The sequence below is a fragment of the Carassius gibelio genome, chromosome B4 (assembly GCF_023724105.1).
Source record: "Carassius gibelio isolate Cgi1373 ecotype wild population from Czech Republic chromosome B4, carGib1.2-hapl.c, whole genome shotgun sequence".
Lineage (NCBI taxonomy): Eukaryota > Metazoa > Chordata > Actinopteri > Cypriniformes > Cyprinidae > Carassius > Carassius gibelio.
In genome coordinates, this window is record NC_068399.1 from 19,879,640 (window position 1) to 19,893,352 (window position 13,713).

A 13,713-nucleotide genomic window follows, 5' to 3' on the forward strand; every position below is an offset into this window, starting at 1 on the left:
TAATCTGAAACTTGCATATTATTAAACAAATGGACAAGATTCATAAGTATTAAAATTTTCAGATGCAAAATTATATTTCAGTCCTATGTTGCAACAACAATTATTTGTATTTACTTAGTAATCAGAGAAAATGTAGAAAGTATTGAAAATACACCCATTTTCTACTTTATATTCACTTTAAATAGTTATATAATTTAGCTTGTCTGCTTTATTCCCAGTTTCTAACCAATCTAAAAGGATCCTAATGTTAAAGTAAATAATATGTAGCACCACTAAAAGAATAGCCATAGCCTACTAATGTAGAGTTGGACATTTCAAGTTTTAATTAAATTATAATATAAATGTATTTCGAATCATTAATCGAAAGCATTTAATATAGAGAGTATGACCATGTTCAATTCATAAAAAAGAACATTAGGATGATTAATAAAGTTCCTATTCCTATTAATGTTTTAATCTTTTTAGTAGTGTAATTTAATTAGTATTATACAACAGCTCTGGGAGGGTTCTTGCTTCGAGCTGAATAACTATGCGCGCAAATTACGCATTGCTTATATATTTGGGGCTCGTCTGCCCAACGAGAGGAATTTCCCAGAATGCACTTGTCATTACCTAAGAAGTACACACAGTCGTGTCGCTGTTTGACAAATGCTCTGCTCTAACAGCGGCCCCCCTTCATTTTCTATTCTGCTGGTCTACTCGGTTTTAACGCTATTTCTGCTTTCTGGTATGTCTAACTACTTATTATATGTTTGTATTGTTTATTACGCACTTTTTAAGTAACTTTAACATGGGCAACAGTGTCTCTATAACTACGCGCTGAATGTAACACAACACCGTTATACTTTCCTGTCAGTTTAAAATTGACGCAGTTGAAATGTATGACATATGTACGCGTTTGTTTACGCGGTTTCATGCTTATATTTTAATATGAAAGAATATTACGTAAATAACCACAGCGAATTGTCCTAGTCTCCTATATGAAGTATATCAGCTACACTTTGTATACTATGTACATACTATGTATCCTCCCACACATGATATCATAGCGAGGTTTTACTACGTAACATTTTGTTTATGCAAACCACACCCTTACAAAAATGACTACTGTACAGTATTCTCATGAGACTCCATGGCTTCAAGCAGGCTACACCATGGTACTTTTTTGTAAGTGCAGACCATTCAAAGACGTTAATATTTAATGTCATGTTTATTTAATTGCCCTGTAAAGTCCTGACACCTGTCTAATAAACATCTAAAAGCTGGATACTAAAATCAGGATAAATTTAGAATTAATGTTTGCGCTTGTGAGTCATGAAATTCTAGTGTACATGTCCTATTCTGTACCCTAAATATCCTTCCAGATCACTAAATCGTTGTTCCCGATTGCCCTGCAACCATCAAAACCATATAATCTACACAGATTGATCTGCTTTAAAACATTTTAGTTCAACTCATCTGTTGCTTTATGACCTTACATAGCTATGACTGTCACTGTACCTCAAGTATCAAGCATGCTTTATTTATAAACTGCATTGATATTCAGAGCACTTGATATTTTTGGTGAGTAGAGGATTGAAATGAACTTAATTTGCCTGCTGTGGAGAGCTTTTTTATTTTTGTAGTTCAATCGAGAAGGCCAGTTTATTTATAGTGAGAAGAAGCAGTTGTCAAAATGACATTTGTTTAATGAGTCTCTCTCATCAAGTCCCAGTTCGGTTTTACTGAAATTAATTAAATGAAGATTTGGCTTTCCTTGCATGTGATTCGTCAGTGCAGCTAAACAGAGTTAAATACATTTATAAAATATAGTACACATGCAGTAACATTGGAGGAAACCGGATCAAGTGTTAAAATCATTTAAAGAGAACTTTCTGGAGTGCAAACGATGTAAACGTCAAGCTGTAGACAAACACAAACCTATGGTGTGATTCTGCAGAGCTGTAATTGAGCTCTATTTATAGTCTTCTCTGCAAGTGATTGCCTGGTATTTTTAAAATGTGGCCTTGCTTGTGTCTGTATCTGTTCATGTGTTAAAACCTCTCGTGCCTGACAGACCAGTTCTGGGTGAAGAGTTTCTCGAGTGCCAACAAGTGTCTGAATGCTGTTGCATTCATTTACTGTAACAATTCTGAATTTAGATACAAAGCAATAGTTGCCTTATTAATTTTGGTCCGTGGTGTAATTTTTACAAAATTGCTGCTTAATAATATTATATATCATTATAAATGGAATATTGTTTTTTAATATAAAATATTTGTTATGTATCAGAATGGTTTCATATTTTCTAAGTTTTTAAAATGTTTTTCTAAATTAAATATTGTGATTTTATACATTTCTTTAGTTTATTTTATATATATGTATGTATATATGTATGTATGTATACATGTTACATTATATATATTTTTTATTTTTTTATATTATATATTTTTTATATAATATATAGACAATTATGCCAACATGTCACACAAATGGTAAAAACATTTTTTTGTTGAATTACTGTATTGTTGATGATTAAGACAAAATGTATTTAGACAATTTCTGGTCAAAAGTGGATTATGGTCATAGTTAATGTGATGAACTACAGCTGTGGTTACTCCATGAATTTGATGAGAACTTCATACTTAAAAATTAGCTGATTTAAAGTTAAAAATAATAATAATAATAATTGGCTCAAAATAAGACATGAGAGCCAAGCAAGTTTGGCGGCAGATGCTACATTTAATGCATATATATCCAAATATTTTTTTTTATCTCCACACTAAGAATTAGTGCTAAATGGCAAGCTGTTCAAATCAAGCCCTTTCTGATGATAATTTTTCATTTGTACTCCTCTCCTGTATCCCTGTTGCACTAGATGAGAAGATCTTTCCCTTTTCCTCACACTCCTGCATGACCACTAGATGGACCTCGTGCCTTAGAAACCACAGCTTCACCCTCGCGCCCAGCAGCGCTCTGCAGCTTTGCCTGTTATTGATACCATAGTTCAGCTGTAATTTCCCACAATCTCTGGCCTCTAACAGTTGTAAAGCTTTATCTTTATAGTTTCAAGAAGGTTTGGAGAAGGTCTTAAAAACCTTCCTGCATTCTTCAGGATGGCTGCCCATCTTCTCCGATCCATGGCCCCGCGCGCATCCATGGCCCTGCTCCAATGCATTCGTACCCATAAGTCCACAAGGCCACTTCTAGCACTGATTCCACCTGCTACGCTAGGTACTGAAGCCAATGAGAAGTTTAATTAAATGAGAAGCAAACTAGAATGTTGTGTTGTGCATTGGTTTGCACTTTGCAGGTGTTCTTTGTAGTACAGCTGGTATAAGCAATTATTAGTATAAATTGGATTATAAGGTTTAGTTTTTTCTCGTTATGGCCCACAAACACACAACTGACGTGCTACAGCCATAGAAACCGCTGATAAGCTCGGTGTATGGCAGTTTTCTATGCAAAATGCTTCTGCACTTTTTCTGTGTCTTCTCAAGGCTCTGAATTCTAAAACAAATAACCCAGCTCATTAAACTTGACATAAAATATATGTTGGTTCCACTAATGAAGCTCTATAATCTTTTAATCACTTCTCAGAAATGTCAAATAATGCTCTCTGATCTTTTAATCACTTCTCAAAAATGTCAAATCATATTTTTTTCCCCCGTTAATATCTCTTCACTGTTTAAAATGTATTTATGGGAGAAATGGAAAATCAAAAAAGTAAATGCAACTTTAAATCTCACAATTTAGATTTTTTTCCCCCCACAATTCTAGTTTATATTTACAGTTCATGTTTTGTTTTTCTTTTTTTTTTTTTTTCACACTTCCAAGGGAAACATTCAGAATTGTGAGATGAGATATAAACGGAAAATAGAATGATATTTTCTTAATCATGACCAATTTAATTTTTTTTTTCTCATGGCGAAAATGGACTTTCATATGTATTAGACTAAATTAGATCAGTAATCAGAAAATAAATATAAAAATTGGCTGCTTTAAGGTTGTTGGCTAAATATTTTATTTTATATATGAGCCCCTGTGAGATATAATATTAAAAAGCCTTTGTTAAAATTAAAACTCAATATTCCACTATTTTTTTTATTTTTATATTATACCTTGTGATGTACATTTAACTGTCATTTACATAAGTAAACATGTCTTAAGGGTGTTAGGTCATTATTTGAATTCTAGGTAACATGTTTTTGCATATTTATCATTCCTGGATACATATTTATCATTCCTGGTGATTTCTCTCTTTACACAGTGAGGTTAATCAGTCTTTCCCTGCATGAGAAGTGTCAGCCGTCCCGTGATAGGCTGCTCTTAGTGTCCATCTCTGTTACTGACATCTGTGTTGACCTATGTTGTGTTTTTTTCTCCTTCCTCTCCCTCCTCGCCTATGTTTGTCTTTATTATCTTTTAGCCTGAGTGGTAGGAGGGGGTTTTAGCAGGCAGCTGTCTCGCCGCTGTTTCTGTTCTCCCAGCAGCATCGGTCGCAGCCATGTCCGGGTTCAATCTACTGCATCTGGTCAGCCAAGGCCAACCTGTAAAACTCAAGGCCTGCGGGCTCCCCTCAGGTCACCTGGATGCTGTTTGTGTGTGTGCAGTGTGCTTTGCTTTCTCGAGGCTTCTATGTGTGCGCACACGCGTGTGTGAGCGTTGGGCAAGGGGTGTGTGTGTTCGGTTGATGATAAGGTCACTTGTGGAGGAACCAACTTCTGGATTTATCTAAAGGCAGTCTGACATTGAGATTTATTCTGTCTTCACATAAATGCATGGACCGCTAACTTAACAGGTGAATAGATTATATGTTTGGTAAGATTTTAGATCAATTTCTAAATAGTTGGCTGCCAGATATCAGGTTCCCCCTGATGCTTGAGTTGGTTTTTCTGCATTTGATGACCCCTTGCCCGGAAATGTCACCTTTTGCTTTGCTCTTTTTTCCCCCCTCTGTTTAGCTCTTCAGTTGCTCATGGAATAATGCCTAACTCACTGTTTTACCTTCTTTTAAGCCTGCATGATTAGTAAAGCTTTAATATGATCTACTAATGATTGCATTTGTGTTTTGCATTTTTCATTTTAGGAATTTAGATCACACTCACATTTGATACAGAGTGTGTTCTGAGGGAAATTCAATTGCATTTTTGTAAAGTATTCATCAGTGCATGTTAAAACCTTTCATAGGTTTATAAAGACACATCAGTAGATTTATATCAATAACTGAGTGTTTCTGTGTCAAAATAATAAAACCCAACAGGATTTGGATTTCTTCGAGGAAATGATGATGCTTGAAAAGTAAAAAAAGACTAATGTTCACATTTTAGGCAAAGTGTGTGAATGAAATGCTGCTTTCACTGAATAATAATTTACATGGCTATATGACTGAATTGGCGTAAGAAAGAAGAGTTGCAAGTTTGGTATACAAATATGATGATATTATGATGACGTCATTACTGTGCTAAACAGTTAATTAATGTCAAAAATCATTTTGTGTCAAAATATGCGTGTATATAATTGAAAGCGTTGAGTTGAGAATAGGTTAGAGAAGGGGGGAGGTGACGTGATATTTTTGGTGTGAAGCAAAAGCCAATGCTAAAAACAAATCTTGCTTCCAATTAGGAAATAACTTTCACTTGCGGTCTTAGCGGAGGGATGTTGGAACAACGTGCTGATTTGTAGCGTGACCTCTCGGTGCACCAAAACTAAATCATTTGCAGGGGGTGACACAGACCGAATTCCTGAATTTCTTTAAATGCTTCCTTAGAGGCTTTTCTTGACAAACCAAGAAATAAAACACTTTTTTCCCTCCTCCATCTCTCTCACAGTATAAATAGTGTTCAGAGCCCTTCATACACAAAAAAAATAGGAATTCTCTTTCTGTCTCACTAATAGGATCCAGAAGACCCCTCTCACATCGTCGAAAGGAATACGGGAGAGTCCTGCAGGGAGCCGACCCCCTCCTCTTTGCGCTCTCCTCCCCTCTTCCCCATGTTTGTCAGAAGTAACTTTGTACTCGCTGGACAGAGCAGGGCCCATCAATGGAGCCCATTCACCAGAGGGACCTTTAAAGACCCCATTATTTCCTCCATTCACATGGTTTCAATCTTGTCGAGAGGAATTCTCCACATAGTCTAAGTGAAGGGAGACCCGCTCTCACCAAAATGCAAGCCGTAAAACTGGCCAAACAATACGGGAGCAGGATAGACCCCACAGGAACATGAGTGAAAAAATCGTTATTAGCAGGAGAAAAGGTGGAAAGGAGGGAGAAAGCACTCTGTAATGGGAAATTGCAGTAGAATTGTATGTAATTTAAAACTACTGCGTGTCCCGGTGACTAAATAGTATACAGATGGACATCTGGCCCCCTTTAAAAACATGGCTACATTGCTTGTCGTCTTCTGAGGACCTTACGGTTGCCAGAGTGGATATTTCAGGCTCATTTTCCATCCTTTTTTTTTCTTCTTCTTCCCAGGCAGGTTTGTTATCAGTAGAAGTTGTGTCGCTATTTAATCAATTAGTTTGAAAGTCCTTCTGGTGACAATTACTCACTCCTCAGGTTGACCTCTAGAGGTCAGCATTGTTGTAAAGCTAGGGGCCAAGTGTAGCAGTCAATATCGCTGCCTTCTGTATAAACAGCCAACATGAGCGCTCATCTAGAATGTCATAACTCACTGCGTATGTTATGCAGGGAAAATCAAATTTGCCTCGGCGTAATCCTTTGGCTGTAGCACATCACTGACGGAGCGTTTGGATTCTGTGTGTGTGTCACTGACACTGTGATTTTTCCAGGCAAGAGTCGAGTCAGGAATTAAAGTAGACATCCTTTGTTATCGGCCAAACCAAATCATTTTCAACCAAAGTAACCAGACAAAAGTGCTGACTCCTGCTTGGAAGGAGTCGCATAGAAACCTAGATTAGAGTGACAGTTGTTTGTTCTTAATAATCCTGCACTACTTTACTTCGTGTTAACAAACACTTACATTTGCCTTTCCTTACTTGTCTCTGCTGTAGGAACGTGCCGAAGTAAGAAGACATGGCCCAAGACGTTCCCCGAGGAGGAGCTGAGGAAGCGACTGAGCCCCATGCAGTACCAGGTTACTCAGCAAAAGGGCACAGAGAGGTGGGTGACCCATCCTAAATAAAAGGCACTTTAAAATACACTTTCAGTCAAATGTTTGTATTGAACACTTGAATAAAAAAAAAAAAAACTATTTTCAAATTTGCAGATAAATATAAATTATTCAGATGTTTTTGAAAGGGCTCATTCATTTGTTCGGGATTGTGAAGCAAAAGCAGCCACAATGTTAAATTTTATATTCCAAATTATTCAAATATATCCCAATAACTTTCTATTCTAAAAGGTGAAATAACAAAAATTGGATTTAGTTTTTTGTTTTGTTTCAAGCATCTTGTTTTAGTGTCTTGACTGAATATTCCCTGTACAGATTACTTTACGCTTGGCTGATAAAACAAATTCTCTCCTGAACGACCCAAGGCCATGAGATAGATGTTGAGTAGAAGGAGGATATAGCGTAGAAAGGAAAACACGGACACTTCCCCTCTTTCGCTCCGTTGCTCAGTTGTAAAACACACGTGGGGAAAGTATTTATCGGCCCATTGGCAGTAGGAATGTGAAAAATGCCCTTTAGCCTGCGAGAAAAGAGCAAAGAAACCTGAAAGGTGCATTCTGAGGCCTGTTACTCTGTTCACCCACAAATCCTCTTCAGCTTATGTAGACAAGAAACGCTTAAGCACTTGAGTTTTTTTTTTTTTAACATAAACACAAGAGCATGGGAAACTGAAATGCATTTTGAAATAAGCAGTAGTATGGATTAGCATTAACTGACAAACTTTTATTGACCTGACCATTATCATTTATCAAGCCAACAGTTGATCATTAAATGAATAAAGTCTCAGTTTGTGTTGTTTTGTCATCCCTAGTGCTTTCACGGGAAAATACACCGATAACAAAGAGGAAGGGACCTACCACTGCGTCGTTTGCGGTGCCCCTCTTTTCATGTGAGTGTCCATCGTAATGACCCATCTTCAACATTCCCATTGTATTTAATCTTTGTTTTTGATTTAGAAATCATCTTCATTTGGCAGTCAATATTTTGTTAGTGATGACTTACTGTCCTTGCAGGTCTGATAAGAAGTTTGACTCTGGATCAGGTATGGTTCTGCACTCACGTATAACAGTTGTTTGGCAATTGTGTACATAAGTGTACAAGACTAAGCCTAATTGTTTCTCAAAGAGAGTGAGAAAGGAAAAAATAGATAAGACTCTTGTCTGGCTCAGTATGGGAGAGTTTGGCCTTCTCAACCTCCTTTATGGTTGTTTGCAAGGACGTATGTGAATGCAGTCAGTTTGGGCCATGAAACCTCACATGCTCCTTTATATATGAGTTAAAGCACCTACAGCGAACAACACCCTGACTTCAAGATCCTACAAAATATCTAAAATATTTTAATAAGCACTATCTGTTCTATTTGAGATTAATGATAAACATTCCGCCACAGTCATCCATAATCTTTTGGAATCCTCCAGTTCTTAATTTGTGCACATCAAACATTCTTCCTTCACAAATGGAGAACAAGTCTGTTGAATTATTATTATTATTATTATTATTATTATTATTATTATTATTATTATTATTATTATTTTTATTAATTTAGTTAATGGCTTACAAAATAATAATAATCCTTTAAAACGATATTAGAAATGTCAAATGAAGGGTATATTATAGTCACTTTGATTTTAATGTGAATATGCAAATAGGCTTTAAATGCAGATCATATTTGTTATGAATTGGTAGTTTCCTGGAATCGCATCTTGTTTTTAACATGGCTTTTGTAGTTGCAATGTTATTTTTCCTGTTATGAATTTAAGATATGTATTAAATGTTTTCTGTTTTAAGCTTAAAAAGACTCCCATCAGCTCAGTCTAAGTGAATGTTGAGTTGATGCTGATTGTATAAAATGTAATTGTAATATATTGCAGCAACCCTTACAGATCTGAGCTCCAAATCACATACTTCTGTAGCGTTACTCATGCTACTTTTATTCACTCTCCGAGCAAAGTAAATCGTGTATGCAAGAATCCTCTACAGAAAACAGGACAAAATGAGAAACATCTGGGCCCCGTGATGAAAAATCTGATTTTCGCTCGAGCTGAATCTTTACTGTCTTCGACACAGAGAAGGGAGCCAAACAGGCTGCATTGCATACAGGCAACTCTGCAGCCTGGACTCATATAGACTCAATTTCCTGTTTTGTTAGAGTGATGCTACGCTGCTCCATTAACTGGGCCGCTCGCCCTGGCGATAAAGCCCCATTAGATCAGCTCCGCGACGATCCACCGGGATTCTCCCAGTCTGAGTCATAGGATTCCTATATTCCCCCTAGAGCTTCCTGTGTCTGAGTGGAATTTCAGGGCTTTGTAGTTGCAGCCAAGCATCTCCTCCCTAAGAGGGGAGGAGAGAGAGAGGTCAGTATAGATGGCGATTTAGGGGTGTTTGAGGGGATGAGGAGGGAAAGTATAGATTGAGTGGTGGATGACTGACTGACTGACTTCTGTTCCTCACCACACATAGTATCACAGCAGTGAACCGTCTCTTGCTTCCTGATTATGAAATGTAAAATCAGATAGAATAACCAAGATATGCTTGCCAATAATTAGGGTTGAAATCAGAATAAAGGGCATGAAGTAACCTTGGTTGGCAAATCTCCCAGATGCACTGGCACAACTCTTTCTGTTAGTTCTCCATTAGAACAGAGTAATTGCAGGTACTTAGAAAACCTTGAATTAATCATTTGAAGGTCTTAAAAAGTTCTTCTTTGGCCAGAAAGTGAAATGGCATAGTTAGGTTTTTAATTATATTTTAAAGATGACCTGTTATGCCCCTTCTTACAAGATGTAAAATAAGTTTCTGATGAGTGTGTATGTGAAGTTTAAGGTCAACATACCTTACAGATAATTTTTTATAGCTTATTAAAATTGCCACTTTTAGGGTATGAGCCAAAACCTGTACTTTTCATCTTTCCCTTTAAATGTAAATGAGCTGGTGCTCCGGGTAAGAGGGCGGAGCTTCAAGAGCTCAAGCTCCGGCAATACCATTGCTAGTCTTTGCAAATAAACCCTCTACTATTAATACAAGCCATTAGTACACAGTCATCTGATTGTACTGTGCATAAAAAATGCACTTTATGAATTACACTGATGGGAGAATGACGCGATAAAAATAACTCATGGTGCCATACAAACTTTATAAGTCCCACTTGTGATTATGAGCTCGACTAATTCCAGCAGTCGACTTCACATTGCTTACATATGCAATTTTAACTATTATTTAACTACTATTTTTACAAAAACTGTTTCTACGGGGCCAAAATGTAACATAGAAGGTAATGGAGCCCTTTATACATTATCGTGTATCTTTAGAAATTAATAATGGACAAATGGAGTCTTTAAATGCCTCAGATGTAAAGTTATTCGCTTTCAAAGTGACGCCAAAATGAATGGGAGTCAATGGGATGCTAACGCAAGTGAAGTTCTGCTACAAGATGGTGGCACGCGGCCGACTTCAACTTCCGGTCGACTTCCTTCCCGCCTGGATATTACTGCGCCGAGGTCGAAGTGCTGCGAAGTGCTTTTCCACCATACATTATAGTCATCATTTTTATCCGCTTAGGAAATCGCCACTGTTTATTTTGTGTCACCATACTTACTTGTGTAACTACTCATGTAACAGTCTTGCATTTCTGTTGTTGCAAAACTTCATCTGTAATGTTCTGAAAAATAATTGGATGCGGTGTACCCTGCAGTGCCAGTGGTCTTGTACTTCTCATTCATTTTGCTTTGCAGCATCTAATTTAATGTCTTTCCCTCTACCAGTAATCAGGAGGTAGTACTTTAAAATATGTAGGGGGTTTATGTCAAAAACCTAAACAAATATGCCAGCAGTCTGTGTAGTAGTACGCTCCCAAGGTTCCTCTCCTCCAGACGTTCCACCTACCCAGAGAGCCATGAGCAGGACCACCCATGAGCCAGAGCAGCCATTCTTTCCACTTGCACCCCTGTTACTGGGTAGAAATTTTCCAGATGAAAGAAAGGGGATTATGAGACAGCCCGTAACTCTGCCGATAACTCTGACCATTTTCAGTGAGGTTTGCTTCACTTTCTGATCTCATCTTCAGTGGGGTTCATCTGGTTTTGCCACAAACCAAACACTCGAGAATCATGGGGGTGAATTTTGCATATGTTTTGCAAATACTCTAGCCATTTAATGACAGTTTCTTTCCAAACCAAAGAACAAAGGTTTTCCTACATTCTCCGTTGTTCTTTTACAAATAATCCTCCTAATCCAATGTGCTTTGCATTCTAAGCTTATGCAATGTGTTGCATTAAGGTTACTGATTAGTTTGGAGCAAAAGAAGTGAAAGACAAGGATATAATGGCAAGAAAATGTGAGGATTCCCTCAGAATGAGCTTCAGCATCAGGACAGGCCAGAAAGAGGATGAAACCTTTAAACTTACACAGCACAAGATGGAATTGAAGGTTTATAGGCTTGTGGATCAAACAAAAATTCACTTAACCCTCAATGTCATAATGCTTTTACAGGATGGCCGTCCTTTTTTGATTTGATCAATAAGGATTCCGTAACACTAACTGATGACTTTTCATACGGGATGCACAGAGTGGAGGCAACATGCAGTCAGGTACAAAACCAGATTTTAAAAAAATGTATGCATAGCTATGAAAACAACTTCTTGAATATATATATATATATATATATATATATATATATATATATATATATATATATATATATATATATATATATATATATATATATATATATATATATATTATTTTTTATTTTATTTTTTAAAATATAATTTATTTTATATTCTCTTTTTCTCTTTGTAGTGTGGTGCTCACCTGGGCCACCTTTTTGATGATGGACCTCGACCAACAAAGAAACGCTACTGCATAAACTCCTCTTCTCTCAATTTCCAAGCGAAAAACAGTGTCTCTGAGGAGGTGGAAGCATCTGGAGAAGCTGGTCAATCACCACCTTCCAGTAAGAATGAAGAACTTTAAGAAACTTTTCCAAAGTCACTCCTGAACCATCAATTCCAAATCAAATGAGCCGTGCAATCAGACAACTATATACTTAGCAACATTCAAGACCACAATATGCAATATCAATATCCAGAAAACAGATTAGAATGGCGTTACGTTTGCTCCTCAACTTCTTTACTTGAATTTTGTTTTGTTTGAAGAGCTCACGTTGAAATTTGCTCCGCTAAAATGTTTTTAACACTTGTTGGAAATTTTCAATAAGGGCAAAAGGTCTGAGACTACATTGGAAATCTGCATTTTTTTCCCCCTTTAAATTCATATTTTTAAAGATTGAGTATTTTAAACAACTTTAAAACAAAAGATAGTGTGATGGGGAAAAAGAAAAACACTTTTCTACGTCACTAATCAAATAAATTTGTGTCATCAGACTTTGTATAAAGAATCAGGTATTCTGAATCACAAGATGATTTTTAAATCATACTCAAATCACGGTTGAGAACATGATCATCCTGTAGCTCGCAAAATTGCTGGTGGCATTAAAATGCACATTGTCTCATATTCTTCTTGATATTTTAAATTCAGATTTTATTTTAAAATGTTTTTTCTTATTATATCTGTAGTGGGGGGAAAAACATGCATTTTCACTAGTGGTCTCAGATTTTTTTTGGACCCCATTGTATATTGAAAGTTCAATGATTGGAAATGAATTATATATGTATACTTTCTCAGAGCGCTGTGTTGTTTTTGAAGTGACATGTGATACAGGGAGGTCAAGAAGTTTGAGGAAAATGCTATGCAAGTGCTCCTGTGAGCAGTAAAATAAGCACCGAGTGGAGAACAAAGCATTCTTTGAAATAAAATGGAACAGATGACAAATGTTTAGTCTGAACACAAATGTAGCCTGACTTTTGAGGGTGCTTTTTTGGTCCTCCTTGCTTGCAGTGCCTATTTTTGTCTTGAGTTGTGAGTTTTTTTTTCCTGAGATATTGATTTACTTTGATTGATAGAATTTAATTAATATTGACTAGTGTGATTAAAGAGATATTAAGAATTATGTGTTGTTGTGAATTTTGTTCACATATTTAGGGGCCAAGCACTGAAGGTGTGATGGCACCTATTGTATCAGATGGCGTTCTTATTATTTACATCTGTTATTGTTTTTCCACCCTTATGTGAATTTATTTTTTAGATATTTCTTTATTTTGATAGTCCACTTTAGGCATTGCTGATTATAAGTAACTTTGCAACTACATGTCAACTACCAGTCATTAGAGTATTAGTAGACTGTCTGCTTAATATATTAACACTTTATTTTGATAGTCCGCCAACACACATTTTAAAGTCCGATTATTTTACTAACCCTAACCTAACAGGTCACTTATACTCTAATGTGAGGGTAATGTAGTTGCAAAGTTACTTAAAGTTAGTAGAATGTCTGAAGTGGACTGTCGAAATAAAGTGTAACCTTTGATTTTATGAAAAAGAGCCGCTCGGGCAATCAATGAAATTTCGACTTTTTCATTTAACGAAAGAAGTTACTTTGGGTTTGGAACAAAATGAAGGTGAGTAAACGTTTATATAAAATTAATAGAGGTTGATCAAATAAATGTTTACATTTGCATATCTAGAAAATGTACTCTTC

The 13,713-nt window shown here is 36.4% G+C and overlaps 1 protein-coding gene across 6 annotated transcripts; it reads left to right on the forward strand.

Annotated features, from left to right (window-relative positions):
* The first annotated feature begins 582 nt into the window (after positions 1-582).
* msrb3 (methionine sulfoxide reductase B3) lies at positions 583-12,431 on the forward strand. Of its 6 annotated transcripts, XM_052554621.1 has the most exons (8): positions 596-727; positions 2,858-2,992; positions 3,095-3,213; positions 6,997-7,105; positions 7,927-8,004; positions 8,129-8,157; positions 11,607-11,704; positions 11,916-12,431. In XM_052554621.1, exons 3-8 carry the CDS (start codon positions 3,096-3,098, stop codon positions 12,087-12,089), a joined length of 606 nt encoding a protein of 201 aa, XP_052410581.1. In that variant the 5' UTR covers positions 596-727; positions 2,858-2,992; position 3,095; the 3' UTR covers positions 12,090-12,431. The 6 variants fall into 6 exon arrangements, with proteins under 6 accessions (XP_052410583.1, XP_052410582.1, XP_052410580.1 ...); XM_052554622.1 differs by lacking the exon at positions 2,858-2,992 and having other exon boundaries at positions 584-727; XM_052554620.1 differs by lacking the exon at positions 2,858-2,992 and having other exon boundaries at positions 592-727; positions 3,046-3,213.
* Positions 12,432-13,713: the final 1,282 nt, after the last annotated feature.